At 49.2% G+C, this 17,759-nt stretch overlaps 1 protein-coding gene and 1 long non-coding RNA gene across 7 annotated transcripts in view; one reads left to right on the top strand and one right to left on the bottom strand.

The window, feature by feature from the left end:
- Nucleotides 1–528, bottom strand: part of LOC122372392 — a 17,819-nt gene extending 17,291 nt beyond the window's left edge. The window contains exon 1 of one of the 3 annotated variants that reach the window (XR_006254869.1): nucleotides 504–528. This is a non-coding gene — a long non-coding RNA (uncharacterized LOC122372392). Of the gene's footprint in view, nucleotides 1–87; nucleotides 173–389; nucleotides 466–503 lie in introns of those variants that run through there. The other 2 variants (XR_006254864.1, XR_006254868.1) reach the window with 2 other exon arrangements.
- Nucleotides 1–16,654, top strand: part of LOC122372391 (trafficking protein particle complex subunit 3-like) — a 17,221-nt gene extending 567 nt beyond the window's left edge. For 2 of the 4 annotated variants that reach the window (XM_043349521.1, XM_043349523.1), the window contains exons 2-5: nucleotides 11,479–11,525; nucleotides 12,214–12,408; nucleotides 13,839–14,021; nucleotides 15,298–16,654. In XM_043349521.1, the coding sequence (XP_043205456.1) occupies nucleotides 11,496–11,525; nucleotides 12,214–12,408; nucleotides 13,839–14,021; nucleotides 15,298–15,417 (528 nt within the window). In that variant the 5' untranslated portion in view covers nucleotides 11,479–11,495 and the 3' untranslated portion in view covers nucleotides 15,418–16,654. Of the gene's footprint in view, nucleotides 1–766; nucleotides 896–8,298; nucleotides 8,428–11,478; nucleotides 11,526–12,213; nucleotides 12,409–13,838; nucleotides 14,022–15,056; nucleotides 15,125–15,297 lie in introns of those variants that run through there. The other 2 variants (XM_043349522.1, XM_043349524.1) reach the window with 2 other exon arrangements.
- Nucleotides 16,655–17,759: the final 1,105 nt, after the last annotated feature.

A 17,759-nucleotide genomic window follows, 5' to 3' on the forward strand; every position in this document is an offset into this window, starting at 1 on the left:
GATAATTATCAAATTATGGGATAGTACCTAACTGAAAATAGGTATTGTGATGAAGTTTTTGGCTAAATAAACTTGAAAAGAACTTACTTATATATTCATGAATGATAAATTCAGTCTGTTTTTTTAAGGATTTTAAATAAACCTTGTAATTCTTATGATGTTAACAACAATAAGGTTACTATTGTTTTGATTGATTCTAACAATGATAACTAATTTTTTGGCTGATAAGGTGAAAAATAGACTAACTGCGATAGACTAGCTGTGACCTTTCCCTCCAGAGTCCAAATGGTACAGACATTTACGGTTTTACCTAGTGTTACTGGTAACTGGCAGTTCAAGATGGCTAACACATGGCATAAGAAATCATAGTACACCCCATAGGTACCTACTGAAGTGTTAACAACCAATAACCATGGCTTCTAAAAACATTTTGTTATTTTGAAATTTGATTATTTTGAAATGATGAAGTCCTTGAGTATTGTAGAAATTCCCTTGCAAAACACCAAAAACCAGCCACTCTCCCTCCCCCTCTCCTACCGGCTCCTCCCCTCCCCCCGCCACGCGTTGGACACTGGGCCGGGCTGGGCGGCGGATCAGGCGACCGGTCAGCTGACCTGCCCCCGGGCGATAAGCACGTGACTGGCGTCCGCCCGCAGCCGCCGCCTGAGCCACGGAGAGGGCAGTCGCTGTCTGTTACCGGTTGGAGCCATATGTGTTCACGACTGATTTGTGCCTGAATTCACCTATTACAAACATACTCATCAAGAGATACCTACCTACGAGAACATCGAGAGGTCTACCTACGCGGTTCGTCCCGGCAAACCTACGCGGGGAAGTACCAGTGAGACCGACCAAATCACAGGACCGACGACTTCGAGACAAGACCTACGTCAAGGTAAGCCCGGCCTGTGTCTGTGGCGGTCCAACTTTCCCCTCGAATTCTCATCCCTACATCATTACCCTGTCAAAACCAACGTCAAATAATAATTTTCTGTGTGCCCCTCGTACAAATCCGTACATAGAATAACTGTGATTTGGTCGCAGAAAAACTGTTATTTGGCCCCAAACTGGGTTTGAGTTGAACTTGACGAAACAGATAGAAATAAACTGAAACAGCCATATTTAAACTGAGCTGCACAGTGCAAGTTACTCAATCTGTCACTGATTGCAAGATTGTTAAAACCTCAATATCAACTGTTATCAAACTGCATAGAATTGTCGTCTAACCTCAAGTGTAAGGATCAACGAGAATTGACCAGCTGATCTCAGGGAAGTTGTGAGCTAGTCTGACAGAGGAGGCTGACTCATCAACGTCAAGATCCTGCTGCGGTCTGGTCTTCAGCGTCAGCAACCTGCTGCAGCTGCTTCATCAACGTCAAGATCCTGCTGCAGTCTGGTCTTCAGCGTCAGCACCCTGCTGCAGTCGCTTCATCAACGTCAAGATCCTGCTGCAGTCTGGTCTTCAGCATCAGCACCCTGCTGCAGTCGCTTCATCAACGTCAAGATCCTGCTGCAGTCTGGTCTTCAGCGTCAGCACCCTGCTGCAGTCGCTTCAACATCAAGACCCTACTGCAGTCGCTTCATCAACGTCAAGATCCTGCTGCAGTCTGGTCTTCAGCGTCAGCACCCTGCTGCAGTTGCTTCATCAACGTCAAGATCCTGCTGCAGTCTGGTCTTCAGTGTCAGCACCCTGCTGCAGTCGCTTCATCAACGTCAAGATCCTGCTGCAGTCTGGTCTTCAGCGTCAGCAACCTGCTGCAGCTGCTTCATCAATGTCAAGATCCTGCTGCAGTCTGGTCTTCAGTGTCAGCACCCTGCTGCAGTCGCTTCATCAACGTCAAGATTCTGCTGCATTCTGGTCATCAGCGTTCAGCCTGCTGTCGCCTCATCTAGTATCACTACCCTGCATCCATGGAGAAGCTTCGGAACGCTCGAGCGAACAGTAAGCGTTCGTTCTCCAGAATCAACAGAGGCCTGTTACGGCACATCACAGACAAGGCTGAACCAAGCCTAGTCCAAGACTGCTGGGGAGAGTTGCAGACAGCGTGGTCCGATGTCGAACGGAAGCACAATGACTACGTTTCGCTGCTCTCATCTGAACAGGAGATGGAGAAGGAAGATACCTGGATGGACGAGATGTATGACATCTTCTCAACCACGAAGAAAGCCTTCTTCAGCTTCAATAACGAGACCATGAAGAATGTCAAGGAGGAAACCGGAACCAACGGGCAGAACATCAAACAGCCAGAGATCCAGAAGCTCAAGATGCCGCTGTTCTCCGGAACGCAAGATGATGTGATGTCGTTCAACGATTTTCTCAAGATGTTCGACGATCTCATCGGCAACAACTCGGCCTACAATCAATCGGCTAAGCTGATGTACTTGAAGAGTTATCTGCGTGGGAACGCGCTAGATACCATCAAACACTTGTCAACTGAAGAGAAAAACTACACCATCGCAAGAAAGTTCCTAACCGAGGAATATCTCGACACTGATGTCATCGTGGAGGAACACATCAGGAAACTCCACGACTTAACCCCACCACCTGCAAGAGATCTGCCAGCGCTGCGCGCGTTCTTCAATACTGCTCGCACCTCTGTGTATGAACTCAAGGCGTTTGGATACGACGCACTCGAAGACGGAACTCTTGGAAGCAAAATTGTCAGCTTCATCATCTGCGAAAAACTCCCAGTGAACTTCAAGGTAAAGTTGAGCGCAATCCTGCACACTGACTACCCTTCTACAAGACAACTGCTCGAGAACTTCAACGCCGTGATCAAGTCGTTGATGAAGACGACACCTGCAAAGCAAGAAACAAAACACACCACGGACCTCTCGTCGAAGCCGAAACAGCTCAAGACAACAGAGGTCGCCGGCTCAGCCAAACCAGCGAAGTCGTCACTACAACGATTCCAAACCAGTGCCGAGCCGATCAAGAAGACTCCCAGTCATTCCACATCGAAGTTCAAGGCGTGCAAGCTGTGCGAAGGTGCACACTCCATGCTGAAGTGTTCAGCGTACACATCACCTCGAACACGAATCCAACGCCTCAAAGACCTGGAGCTCTGCACAAAATGCAGTGGATCCCACAAGCTGACGGACTGCAAAGGCCAGACATCAGGTCTCTCGTATCCCTGCACGCTGTGTGGCAGCAAGCAACACATATCAGCAGTGTGTGTCGTCAAACCTGGAGAGACCACGCCACTGCAAAGTGGAATGCGTCTGATCTGCAACAGTCTACAAAAGGGCCAGACGGTCCTCCTCCCGTCCATGACGGTCATCATGCACAACGGCGAAAGAAGTGAGCTGGTTCGATGCATGATAGATGTGGGCTCGCAAGCGTCATACATCAGCGAAGAGTTGGCAGTGAAGCTTGGTTGTCCACTGGAGGCACCCAAGACAACATACAAAGTCAAAACGTGCATCGGCGTACAGGAAAAGAACTACAGAACGGCTACGTCCGACATCATCTTCACTCCAACCGCTTCGGCCCACCACTGCTTCCTGGTTGATCCAGAAATGAGTCTGGAGTACGAGATCCCTGGCGTGACGTCCCTGGTGCAGTTCCTGAGAGCCAAAGGAGTGCGTCTGGCCGACTCGTTCTTCAGTCACAGCACCAACGACGTCATCGGTGGCTTCGAATGTCTGCTAGGAGCGGACATCATCGGTGCAATCAAGCCCATGAGAAGTGTAGATCTTGGGACAGGTACTGCCTTCGAGGTACAGGACGGCCTCATCCTCTTCGGAAGCGTCGACGGATACTTCGAGCAGCTGACCCTGAAAGACAACACTGAACATGATGAAGGCACAGACGAAGCTCACGGTGAAGGTGGACCGAGCGACTCAAACGAGCAAGAAGACGATGGCGGAGACAGTTCTCGGAGCGATGACAACGGTTCCGGTGGACGGTCATCACCACTACCAGGCAACGTGAACACAAACAACTCAAACATCAACAGCGTCAAACGCAGCACTCAAAACAGTGGCAACAGGTCTCAGCAAGGAGATTCCTGCATGCTACAAGGCACGGACATTAAGCGACCAGTCAACATGGAACCGAAGTTGACAGACAAAGAAACTCAAGCAGATGCTACAAACGAACAACACACACAAACACTCAGTTCGGACACAGCTGAGGCACAAACTCAAACCGACACACACTCTACCGTCGAACAACAACCACAAGTCCTCCGTCAGGGGGCAGTCGAACAACAAACTCAAACTCAAACGCAAACAAACAAAACAACAAACTCGAGACAACGTCTCAAAAACTCAACAGCCGATCTCCCTGTTCCAGACAGATCTACACGTGGGAAACAGGAAGGTGAGACATCGACACATCTGTTGGTGCAGGCAACACTACACCCTAAAACTTCATACTTCCACCCACTGGCCCACGTATCAAGTGACAGTGACGTGGATCTCCAGCTTGAGCATCTCTTCAGCATCGAGAGCCTTGGCATCCGAGAGACAGATGAAAGTGTCTCGGCTCGAGAGCGCAGACTGGTGGAGGAATTCTCCAACGAGGTGGAGCTGAGGGACGGCAAGTACTTCGTCAGGGTGCCGTTCTACGACAGCGTCACCAAGGTTCCTGGAAACCACGACGTAGCTCTCGCGACAATGAAGAAGGTGCGAAACAAGCTCGCCAAACGCGGCCTCGCAGATTCATACACCGCAGTCTTCGAGCAGCAACTCAGAGACGGCATAATCGAAGAGGTCGATTACAACAAACCAAGTACCAACCAGAGGGTGTTCATCCCGCATCACCCTGTGGTGAAAACCGATGCACAAACCACTACAAAAATCCGTCCAGTCTTCAACTGCAGTTTGAAGATCGGAGATCGGCCATCACTCAACGAAGCCTGCTTCAGAGGTGTCGACCTGCTGAACGACCTGGTCACCCTCTTGATGAGGTTCCGCACAAACAAGCACATTCTTCTTGCTGACATCGAGAAGGCGTTTCTGCAAATATATCTGAAGTACGAAGAGGACAAGGACAAGTTCTGTTTCCTCTGGGAGACGGATGACGGTCTGAAGATGTACCGCTTCCGTACCATCCTCTTTGGCCTCAACTGCTCACCGTTCATTTTGAGCCACATCATCCAGATTCATCTGTCCAAATACTCGACAATGATGGCGGCTACAGCGCTCAAGGAGTCGCTGTACGTGGACAACTTCATATTCTCGACATCCGACGAAGGAAAACTTCTAGACATCTACCGCGACGCCACCCAGATTATGAAAGAGGGAGGTTTCAACCTCAGGAGCTGGATGTCCAACTACTCTCCACTTGTCGACATCATGATGTCTGACAACATGGTCAACGAGCACGGCGCCGTCACAGAGAAGGTGCTGGGATACTCGTATGACGCCAAACAAGATACAATATCACTATCCGACTTCAACTTCGAAGAAAACCAACAGGGCATCACAAAACGTCAACTTCTGAGCAACATCAGTAAGGTCTTCGACCCGCTGTCTCTTGCACTGCCAGTCACCATCAGGGGAAGAATCCTCATGAAGCAGGTGTGGACCGAAGGGACAGCATGGGACGAAGACGTGTCGCCGGCTGTGCTAGCCGAGTGGCAGCGACTGAAGAAGGATCTCCTGTCTTTGCGTGAGTTCCAGTTCTCAAGAGAAACCGGTGACACCGAAAGTGGCCAACCAACAGACCTCCATCTCTTCTGCGACGGGAGCAAGACGTCCTACGGGTTCGCTTGCTATCTGAAGCAGGAGGGCTCAGACCCTCAGCTGGTCTTTGCCAAAAGCAAGCTCGCCCCAGATAACAGAAGCATACCACAGATGGAGCTGCTGGCGGTGTTCCTCGCTCTGAAGTGCCTGCCACTCATCATCGACTCCATCAACGCTTCCATCCGTCACGTCCGTCTCTGGAGTGACGCACAGGTGGTGCTCGAGTGGCTTGCATCTGGATGCAAGTCAAAGAGCAAGTTCACTGCAAACCGTCTTGAAGACATCACAGCCATGAAGTTGAAACTCCATCATCAGCATCAAGTTGAAGTCACTCATCACTACGTTTCTACTGACAGCAACGTGGCTGACATGCTCACACGGGGCCTGTCTGCGAAGGAGTTCCACAGGAAGCTGGCCGTCTGGTGTCACGGACCAGACTGGCTGGGAGATCATCCTGAGCAGTGGCCCAAGAGTCCTCTTCACTGCCTGTCGGAAGAAGGGAAAGTCATGGTTGAGCTCCAACAACATCATCAACAGGTGGAGATCAACACTGAAGCACAAACGCCCGCGACTCAGACTATTCTCAGCATCAAGGACTTCTCTTCTCTTCGAAGACTGCATGGGGTGACGGCTCGAGTGTTTCACTTCGTGAACGTGCTGAAGCACAGGGAGGCTGATGCCAAGGAGCAAGCAACACACTACTGGTTGAAGGTGATGCAGGAGAATGCGTTCACTGAAGAGATCAGCTACCTGCAAGACAAACAAGAGAACAAGTTAGTCAACTCAGCCTCAGTACCCAAGCTGGTGAAGGAATTGAATGTCTTCATAGACAAGTCAGGTCTGCTAAGATGCAGAGGATGCTTGTCGAAGCTCAACCGATACTCATACGCTGTACACAATCCCATTCTCCTGGATAAAACCCATCGGCTGACAACGCTCATGATTGAAGATCAACACCGACGATGCAAACATCTGGGAGTCGGCACGACGCTCACAGAACTGCGAGAGCACGGGTACTGGATCCCAAGTGGTCGTCAAGTCGTCAAGCGAGTTCTGAAGGACTGCATCACGTGTCAGAAGCTGAACGCGTTGGCTTTCGAGTACCCGAAGATGACGAACCTCCCAAGAGAACGAGTCAGTCTGATCAAGCCATTCTGCAACACAGCAATCGATTACACTGGACACATCTTCGTTGAAGACACGAATGGAGAGATGAGGAAGATGTACATTGTACTGTACACCTGCCTTGCCATTCGCTGTGTACATCTCGACCTTGTCCCCGACTTAAGCCTGGGTTCGTTCCTGCAGTCATTCAGACGATTCTGCAGCACATACGGCGTGCCAGAGTTCTTGTATACCGACAACGCTAAACAGTTCCTGGCAAGCCAGAGGGTATTGATCAATGTATTCACATCAGACGAGTTCCAAGAATATCTTACTGAACAAAGCATCAAGCACAGCACCATCCCGGTTTACGCCAGCTGGGTTGGCGGAGTCTACGAGAGACAAATCAAGACGGTAAAGCACTGCTTATACAAGACAGTAGGAAGAGCCAAACTTGGTTACTTCGAACTCCTCACACAGCTCAGCGAGATACAAAACATGGTCAATAGCCGACCGATCACTTACGTCTACAGTGAGATTGATGATATCGAGCCGTTGACACCCAACAAAATACTCAAGCTACACACAAACCCGAGACTCCAGCTGGTGGACAGTTCACACGCAACTGACCCGCTGTGGGTTTCGACGCCTCAAGATGTTCACCAACAACTCAACAAAACCCTGCACGAGCAGCAGCATCTTCAAGAGCACTACAAGAACATGTGGTACCGTGAGTACTTGCTTGGTCTACGCGAGAATTCGCGAGACCTATTCCACACAGACTGGGATGACAAGATTGCTGTCGGTGATGTCGTCCTCATCAACACCAAGAATAAGCCTAGAATGTTCTGGCTGATGGGAAGAGTCCTACAGCTTCTGCATGGAGATGACGGACGTGTGCGTCAAGTGCTCTTGAAGACGAGCACAGGACGCACTGAACGCTACGCCATATCGCACCTCTACCCGCTGGAGCTACAGAGTACCCACACAGGTCAAGACAGCACAGATGGCAGCACCAGGTGCCCTGATGAGCCGACTACGCACAACACCGAGACCGAGTCAAGCCCAGAGACCTCAGAGAGGACTGCGAGACCTCCACGAAGAAGGGCAGCCATCAAGCAAACCGAGATGGTCAAGTCCCTGCTACAATTAGGCAGCATCTAATCAAACTGTCAAACGAATGCTAAACCCTGTTTAGCATCAGTCCGTGGGAGGGTGTAGAAATTCCCTTGCAAAACACCAAAAACCAGCCACTCTCCCTCCCCCTCTCCTACCGGCTCCTCCCCTCCCCCCGCCACGCGTTGGACACTGGGCCGGGCTGGGCGGCGGATCAGGCGACCGGTCAGCTGACCTGCCCCCGGGCGATAAGCACGTGACTGGCGTCCGCCCGCAGCCGCCGCCTGAGCCACGGAGAGGGCAGTCGCTGTCTGTTACCGGTTGGAGCCATATGTGTTCACGACTGATTTGTGCCTGAATTCACCTATTACAAACATACTCATCAAGAGATACCTACCTACGAGAACATCGAGAGGTCTACCTACGCGGTTCGTCCCGGCAAACCTACGCGGGGAAGTACCAGTGAGACCGACCAAATCACAGGACCGACGACTTCGAGACAAGACCTACGTCAAGGTAAGCCCGGCCTGTGTCTGTGGCGGTCCAACTTTCCCCTCGAATTCTCATCCCTACATCGTTACCCTGTCAAAACCAACGTCAAATAATAATTTTCTGTGTGCCCCTCGTACAAATCCGTACAGTATTTGCCCTATTAAAATATGCAGGACTTTTGGTTTACTTTGTAAATGTGGACGTGGAGGATGGTAGTTCAAGCATGGGAACATTGCTTGCCTGAAATTTTATTAGGTACATTCACAGATAACAGTAGTACTGGATTGGAAACAGAATATTGGCAGTTGCAGTAAGAGGCCGAATGTTTTTATGCGACGGCGCCAAAATGGGATTCTCGCGTGCTGCTGGGTGGATAATTTGTGTGTTGTGTATTGCAAAAATCATCATTTTTTGTGTTTTGTCGTTTGCATTTAAAATCGAAGCTACCAATGTTACTTTCATTTGCTTAAAGAATTAAAGTATTTCACTTTTAATTTGATAATTTAGAGGGCACAATGCGTGGTGTTTTCTTTTGAAAAAAATTGTGGTGCAAAGCCTTAACGTATAAGTACATCAACAATGGAGGAGGGGAATGAGCGGTAAAAAACTGCCGTTTGGCTACAACCCAACGAACCAAGAGGAACAAAAGATTAAAACAGGAGATGTCTCACATGCCACTTATTCGCTTTTCTCACCGAAACACCTCTACGGGCTCAGTGGGTTGGCGCCATGGGTCACCGTGACCGGGCTGAGTGGGATCAGGACTATTCCGCTGTGTGTGAGCTGCATTTCAGAAAGGAAGATTTCGAAGATGATCGGTCATTTCGCACCGGCATGCAGAGACCGCGCCGTCGGCTCAAGAGCGGCGCAGTCCTGTCAGTGTTGACCAGCGTGGATTACGCGATGCCCCCTGTGCACGAGCGGCCAGCGAAACTAGCCATAGCATCGGCACGCCACTCACACCAGAAGCATGTTATGAAGGGCCAGACCGATACGTTCTTCACGAATGACAATATCAGCTATCAGGTGGCAACTACAACTGGTCGAGTGTCCGACAGTTCCTGGAGGATGAGGCGGTACTCCGAACTAAGGGCCTCAGATGGTGGTCACTGGTCACGTTTCAGCCCCGCCGACGCCTCCGCCCGAATGGCACCATCACGGCAGGAGTGACAGCAGGATGGTGCTCTTGTCATCCAGGAGCTAGTGGCCGCGGTGGCGAAATCCACTGAATTGGAGGACCTGGATGACAGCGCCAAGGCCTCCCTGGTACACAGCTCCGGCACCTTGGCACGCTCGGCCACCAGGCGTAACAAGTAACGTTGCCTCCGCCAGCGTGCTGATCTATCATGGGGCTACGCCGCTGGAGGTACGACTGGAAAAAGTCGAGGAAGACATCGACCTCACCGTGAGGATCTGCCATATTTGGAGGCAACTGCCGAAGACGGAAGCTAACAGGAACCAGCTGCTGGTCTGCGATCAACCAAGAAGTGACGCAGAAGTGACGAAGATAGTCGTACACCGGGATGTCGAACTGACCGGAAGTCGTTTGCAATGATAGCCACGACGTCCTTAGGAGCATCCTTCCAGAGATGTATGCGACGGTTTTCAATCTATTCGCTGGAAAGTGTGGAAACATGGTAACTGATAAGTGAGACAGACAGTGCTGTCTATCGAAAGTCAGAAAGCCACCCCAGCCACTGGTGCAACCCGATCGAGGAGCGACAAGAGGCCAAAGCTCAGCAGGGTCAAGAAGATGTAAGGCGGGGAAGTAAGGTTGCTGATGAAATTGGGAGGGCAGGCGAAGCAAAGTGACACTTGAAGGGGTGTTTTGTGACGTTTGTTTGAATTGTGACGTTTGGATGGTTCGTTGTGACAGGACTGGTGTCGATTAGCATGTAAATAAAGAGATCAAACTCCCATGTACAAGTACTTTTTGTTGATGAGAGTGAGAAATCATAATCAAACTAGAGGGACAGCATTACGCGCAGCGTAATGAATCGATTTTCAATAATGTATTGAATGGTCGGTTTTGCCATGATCAAATAATTAAATATGGTGATGAAATTGACCAGTAACATGGCAGTAAGATGTATTTTTAAATAACAAAATGAGGCCGAAAATATAGAACGAGCTTTCGTCTTACGACATCATCGGGTTCTGGCTTAGCCGAGGCAATCACATTTGAAAAATTGGAATATTTGATTTTCAATAAAATCGGCCCAGTAGCGGCCGAGTTATGGCCAGAATAAATTTGGCGTCTCCTCCTGGCCGGCGGTGCTCTGTTCCGGTATTCATTGCCAAAGGTCAGTGACCCCCAGTGATGTTTCCGCTCATGGTTTTGCAAGCGAAGAAACTGAGGATAATGCGCGTGCCGTCTGATCGGCGCCGGCCGCGGCCCAAAATGCCGCAAAGATGCGCCCGCCACGTGCAAACCGGCGAGCGCACCCCCTCGAAAAGTTGATACGACAAACAGATGCACGCGTCCGACTTGCGCCCAAAATTTCACCCCCGTAGCCCGCACCGTTCCGGAGCAATAGCCCGCCAAGTGTGACTGACGCGTCACATACATACATACATACATACATACATACATACGGAACTCCCATGTACAAGTACTTTTTGTTGATGAGAGTGAGAAATCATAATCAAATCAGTGGCATACGTTCCCTCACCACGGTGAGGAAATTGCAACCAGCAACGTTTAGTAAAATAAGTTGCCATTATGCAAAAATGCAACAATAAACACGAGCACGGCTAGATTGCTTCTTTATAAGTTTCATTCACAATCGCATAAACTAATCTTGTTTGTTGCCTGTGAGAGGAGATATCGAAGTCTGGGCACGAAATATTTGGTTCTGTTTTCGGCCTCTTACTGCAGCCGCCGGAATCCTGTTTCCAATCCAGTACTACTGTTATCTGTGGTACATTTCATGTTGTCATGCTAGCTCATTTCAATTCAAAGATGCAAAGTAAAAATGATGAACATCTTAAACAAAACATCTAGCACATTGTGTGACTTGTGATCCCCTGCCAAAGCTGTAAATAATGTTAACTTTGCTCCCTTCTCGCTTCCAGGCTAAGAAGTGGAAGTCATGAACAGATCAGTAGATCCAAAGAAAGTGGTAAGTGAAACATCAAGTATGTAGGTGAACTGTTTAGGGCTGAAAGTGATGTAGTCATTAATGTTATGTGTCTGTTGTCATAAAAGATCTGAATGTCTGCATGTTGTTTTGCTTAAAATCATTTGGGAACAGCTATTTTCAAACGAAATAAGAAGGAAATTGGCATGCTTTTCATGTATGTCAGTCTTGGAACCTAAGTTGTATGTGAAAATCCCTTTCATATTTTTACAACACACTGTATTTTTTTTTTTTTTTTTTTGCAAGATTGGCATTCAGTTGTCATTAAAAAAGGACTTATCAATCCTGACTAGATCAATCTTCACAAGATGAATATTCACATTGATGCATGGTATTGCCACCATAGAGATCTTATAATATAAGATCTCTATGATTGCCACAATATGGTTATTGGTAAGGGTCTTCTCCCAATGTCTTTTAGAGAATGTTCATAGTTATGCAGCATTGTGTTCATAAAAAAACAATATGTCACTGGCCTAGCTTATTCGCCAATGGTGCTGGCTCGATGGGTTGCCTGAATTTTGGAAACTTGTCAGGACAGGAACATGTACACTGTATTTAGCCTCCAATTCGTGCACAGTGACCTGATTATACCCTATCTCAGAACACTGACCTGTTTCTGTTCGCTGGTCAGCTCCAGCTCTGTTAATCTGGCTCGCCTGTTTGACAGAACTCTGAGCTGTTCACGCTCACGTACGGGGCGCTGGTAGTGCAGCTGCTGAACGATTTGGAGAGTGTGGAGGACGTCAACAAGCACTTGGACCGGATGGGCTACAACATCGGCGTGCGCCTAGTGGAGGACTTTATCGCGCGCAGCAGTGCCGACAAGTGCTACGACCTGCGGGAGACGGCCGACAAACTGCAGGTATGCAGGACTGGTCACACCACCAGGCAGGCAGACGAACAGACAGGCAGGCTAGCTAACTGCTGGTGCGCCACACTCGTCACACATACAGGCAGACAGACAGCTCAGGCCTACAGATTCGCCTGTCACCGCTGCTCACACAGGCAAACCGACGTAACGTAACGTGTTCACGTAAGGTGGCATAACAGTGCACTACGGTGTGAGGCTTACTGGGGTGTCAGTCGCCACTCATTGTTACTATGCGCTGCTCCATTGTGTATTCGTGAAGTCGTTACATTTGGTCGGCCATTCGAAGTCTGTACGATTATCGACCTGTACTGCCTGGTTGTTATGTCGCCCCGCTTTGTCGGGTGTATTACACACGGTATTAGCTGATATCGGCACTTCCCGCGGGACACGGTGTATGTTTGCACCCTTCCCTCCCCCGGGGATCTGTCCCGCTATTACCGGCTGCATTGCGAAATGTCGCCGGACACCACTGTCAGCGAGTCTGTTGGCTGAGGCTGGAATCGGCCCGAGCGCTGCATACCGCGGAAACCTGTGTATTTTGTGACAGACGCGTCGATCAATCCTAATTGGAGGAAAAATATGTGGGCAGTTTGATTATACTACGATGCTTATGAATCGTAACAGAGTTTCACGGTGAATCTACAGTCCACTGGAGGTGACCTGCCTTACTGTCTGCTCGGCACCACTTCACATCAGTAGATGACCGCCCTTAGATTTGACCGTCTTTTGAAAGACTAAGAATAGCCAATAACCTCTCACTGCGGATTGCTGAATAACCGTCGAATGCAGTCGAGTATCGTGTACGTTTGAGAATCCCTGGTTAGCATCTTCGTATTACGAAGTCGCCTTTGGTTGTGTTAACCGTCGATATTTAAATGCTCTTTTCGGTCATTCGGCTACTTGTGGAGAGCAGCGCCAGTTCCCTTAGTTTCGATCCCGAACGCTAGATGGCAGCAGCGGTTGGCGCCTGAATGTAGGCTGTGCCGCACTACGCTACTTACACTGTTCTTTGTCCAGCTTCTGCTGTGGAAGCCCTGGCGGCGACATTTCACTAGCCAACGTTATGTGCAGCCTGTGATCGATGGTGATGGCTCCTCGTGTGAACGGACCTCAATGTGCGATAGGAAATATTCTGTTACGATGTGTTCCCAATGCGAGACAGTATGGCTGCTTCTTACAAACTATTTGAAAACTTCTTCATTGCGAAGCTTCTTTAAAGATCTTCATACGCTCGATACTGTATGTGCAATGTGCATTACTTACCCTTCTCCCATTCTCTTTTGAATATTTGATAACATTTAGTGTATTTATTGGACGACATAGGTGCAAATAACTTTCATCTCCGCCTGACATTGTCGGACACTCTAAAATGCCGTAATTTCCACGAGAGTCGTCTCACCCACCCATCCACCCCACCACAGGCGGCGTTCCGTATGTACCTGGGCATCTCTCCGAGTATCGCCAACTGGGCGCCGGCGGGTGACGAGTTCTCGCTGATGATCGACACCAACCCGCTGACGGAGTTTGTCGAACTGCCCGACACGTGCAGCAACATGAGATACTCGGCCATTCTGCCGGGCATGGTGCGCGGAGCCTGCGAAATGGTGAGACGCGGGAAGAGGGAGGGAGAGAGGGAGGGAGGGAGAAGGGAGTGGAGAGAGACGTAGTGTTTTTTGCCATCCCGCTTTTGTAGCACGTTTGGAAGGTAGAAATATGCGTGACCAGGCTGTTTGGGAATTGACAGATAAAACTGAGATATCTTCGAGATCTAAAATGATCTATCCTGGCAAATTTGCAAAGCGCTGAAGATTTAGCACGAAAATCTACAAATTATTGTCTTCTCAAGAATCAGTTATTTTTTGTCTTTCTTTTCGCCTCCATGTGGTAAGTCCTCGTGGTTCCAGGCAGTGTGCGAACAATTTAGGTTTACCATTGCCAGTGTGGTATTATGTATTGCGGCACTCGGCACCTGTTATTAGTAATCACTAGCTAAATTATGCTTTTCAATCAGCAACAGGCTTACTGTGACGGCTCACTATTCAGACATTGTTTACGCATTTGCTTGCTGTCTAGCTCAGTACCTACCCTTTCATGTGACCAGTGCCGGGTCATGATCACTCGATGTATAATTTACGCCTAATTTCCACCCAGCTAACGAGGTAATTACTGTATGACACAGCTCCTGCCATGTCTGCTCGCCGAATCGTTATTGACGATGGTGTACCGTAGTGGGATATGCGTATCACTATCGACGGAATATTATTCCACGCCGTGCCGTTAGCTGACGTCGACTACGATTAGTATTTCTGGTGTGTTTGTTTATGCGTGTGTGGGAGCGATGATTTGGCCGCAGAGTGGCAGTTCTGGTGCTCGTAGCTCATGTATGTGCTTTTTGTCTTCTGCGTTGATTTCTGCTAAAAATATGTGCTGAAAATCGCGGTCGTAGCCTCTGCTTAACTACAAGGATAAAAGAAACAAAAAATAAATATTATGTTTGCTCAGATGCGAGGCACAGGATATCCTTGTCCCCGCTCTAAACATTTGTTGTCCTCAAACTCCCACCCTTTTCCCGGGGTTCGCAGTTCCCTGTGAAGTGACTGCTGATTACAGCGGTGTTTGGCGCCCCTCCTGTTTCACAGGTGCACCTGGAGGTATCCTTCTCTGTGAAGTGACTGCCGACTACAGCGGTGTTTGGCGCCCCCCCCCCCCCCCTGTTTCACAGGTGCACCTGGAGGTATCCTTTTCTGTGAAGTGACTGCCGACTACAGCGGTGTTTGGCGCCCCTCCTGTTTCACAGGTGCACCTGGAGGTATCCTTCTCTGTGAAGTGACTGCTGATTACAGCGGTGTTTGGCGCCCCCCCCCCCCTCCTGTTTCACAGGTGCACCTGGAGGTATCCAGCTGGTTCGTGCAGGACCAGCTGCGGGGCGATCCCGTGACAGAGCTGCGCGTCAAGTTCATCAAACGGCTCGAGGACTCGGTCCCTCCGGGCGAGGACTAGTGGGAGGACTGGTGAGTGCCCGGGACTGTGAAAGCCCAGCTGCGGGTCGGTGAAAATAGGGACAGCAGTTCGCTGAGGACAGGGAAAGGGTGAGGAAAAGGACGTCAGGATAGCCCGGCCTGGCGAGAACAAGTTTTGCAGTCTATTGCGAAGACGATCGGTGATCCAGGACGACTGTTGGAGTGTGGGAAGGTGACTGGAGCGAGGTGTTTCTGGCTAGGATGACTGGTATTGTGGGCCGGGCGTGGCCTGGCACGGCGTTCCTGCCTGCTGGAGCTCAGCGTTCCTGGCTGCTGGAGCACGGTGTTCCTGGTCGGATGGCACACCTTGTGCGGGCATCATTAGATGTTCCGAGAAAGAGAAGGACCGATGCCCGGTTGGGGCGCTGTCATGTGAATTTGACGGCGTTTTGTCACCTCAGTTTGATGGTTAATCTAAACGAATGTGGGCTGCTGTCTGTTGTATACAGTATTGGATATACTGCCAATACTAACTAAATGAAATATTATTCTGCTTGAACACTGGACAGTGTGGCCTGAGGCCTCTACCTAGTGCAAACTGAGCGTGTTTAGAGGCTAATACGGCTGCGTATGTTGTCCGTTGTTTGTTACAAAAGACGGACGACAGGTTTGAGTCATTCCATTAGCGGTGATTGGGCTATGGGTGTGCTGATGTGCCTGGCGTGGTGATGGCCAATGGAATGTTCCTGACCTTCGGGGCTCAGCCCGCTCGATTGTCAGTGATGTGGCCTTTGGCGCCCAGGAAGACCCCCATTCATAGGTAACGGTCTTATTGGCTGTTTGCAGACCTTTGCCCGCATGGAGCGAGTCTGTGGGAGGGCAGTTACTAGCCTTTGTTTATTGTATGCTGGAACTGGCATGCCGTTTTTTGCACACATGGCACCGTTAAGTTTGTTTATTCAGCGTGTATAGACAGTTAGGTTGTGCAGTTGTGCACTTTATATGCATACCGTATCTCGCTATCGGATGGGTACCTTCAGTTCGTTGTATTTGTCTGGAATTGCAACATCGTTCCGGGGCCTGCAGTGAAACGAGACCTATTTGAAACTTGCATTGTTAATACTATCTAGCAACCATCCATTGTATCATGCAATGGGATCGGGACAGCTGCTTCTCAATTCGCCGCCAATAAATCTCGAGAATTTACAGTTTGATTTTTGTTACGCAGGTAGCTGCACGTTGCGCTGGTTTTCGAATACACTATTGATGAAACTAAATCGCTCCCTGAGTTTCGTCGGCTGTGATGTGTATCGCAGGTCCTGTTCAATTAGTGGGCGAGCCTGCCTCACTTTCAGGAAAAGTTAAATGTCCTTCGACGGTGAAGAAGAATTAGCTACTCTACTTGATTGGATCATCAGATGAGGCTCTGATAATGGTTTTGTCGGTTTAGCGCTGTCTTCGTGATAGCATTTCACCGGTCTGCTATCGACATTGACTCGCTAAATGTGTAAAATTTCGTTATTAGACACTGCCTTGGTGTTTCAGCGAAAACCGCGCACTTTGAATTGCTGCTGAAGCATTCATAAATAGCGCTGGGTTGTACATGACATCGGTAAGGGGCCGCACTTTATTCTAGTAAAGCAAACAACCAGTGCGGTACCCGTGAACTGAATGCAAGCTGCCGGCAGAATGATTAATAAGTTCTGGCATGGATAATAAGTGTGAAGCTGTATGCATTTGGACGCCTGGCTCGCTGTCTCAAAAAGTACCTACGACCAGAATAAGTTCGCTTGTGTGGCGGTGGCGCGGAACGGATCTGTAGTTTCGAAGACACTGCACATCTGGCGTGATTCTCCGTAATACTGCGAGCTCATTTTTAATAGCTTCAAGCTCAATTTGAATAGCTTTGCACGCATGTCGTAGTGGTAGTTTTAATAATTTCAGACAAGTCAACTGTGTGTGTCACGTTCCAATGTTGATAAAAGGCGGACATACAATTCAGGTGACCTCACGCAAGAGGCTTGAAGTGTAAAGCGTAAATGAACGCTTAATGAAGCACCCTTCTGAAACCATAATCGTGTGTTTTGTGGCATCTAGAACTTTGCTATTAATCTTAGCTCTTGTCATGTCTTTTGTCATTATGCATAGACCTCTGTATACCTACTGGACTGAACACTGAAAATCTGGCCATGACCACAACGGTCCTAAAAGTAAACGCTTATACATAGCTCGAAAGTCAGTTTACCTACGACGTCCCTCTTTTCGCTGCCGCATAGCCCCATTCATTGAAATTGATGGGCACCATCCGCCGAACCGATGCTGGGTGATGAGGGAGCACCTGCACGTGGCGCGTGAGAGATGTTTATGAAAATGGTGTGACAG

This window comes from Amphibalanus amphitrite, unplaced genomic scaffold (assembly GCF_019059575.1).
Source record: "Amphibalanus amphitrite isolate SeventyFive unplaced genomic scaffold, NRLGWU_Aamphi_draft 001355F_arrow, whole genome shotgun sequence".
Taxonomy (NCBI): Eukaryota; Metazoa; Arthropoda; class Thecostraca; order Balanomorpha; family Balanidae; genus Amphibalanus; species Amphibalanus amphitrite.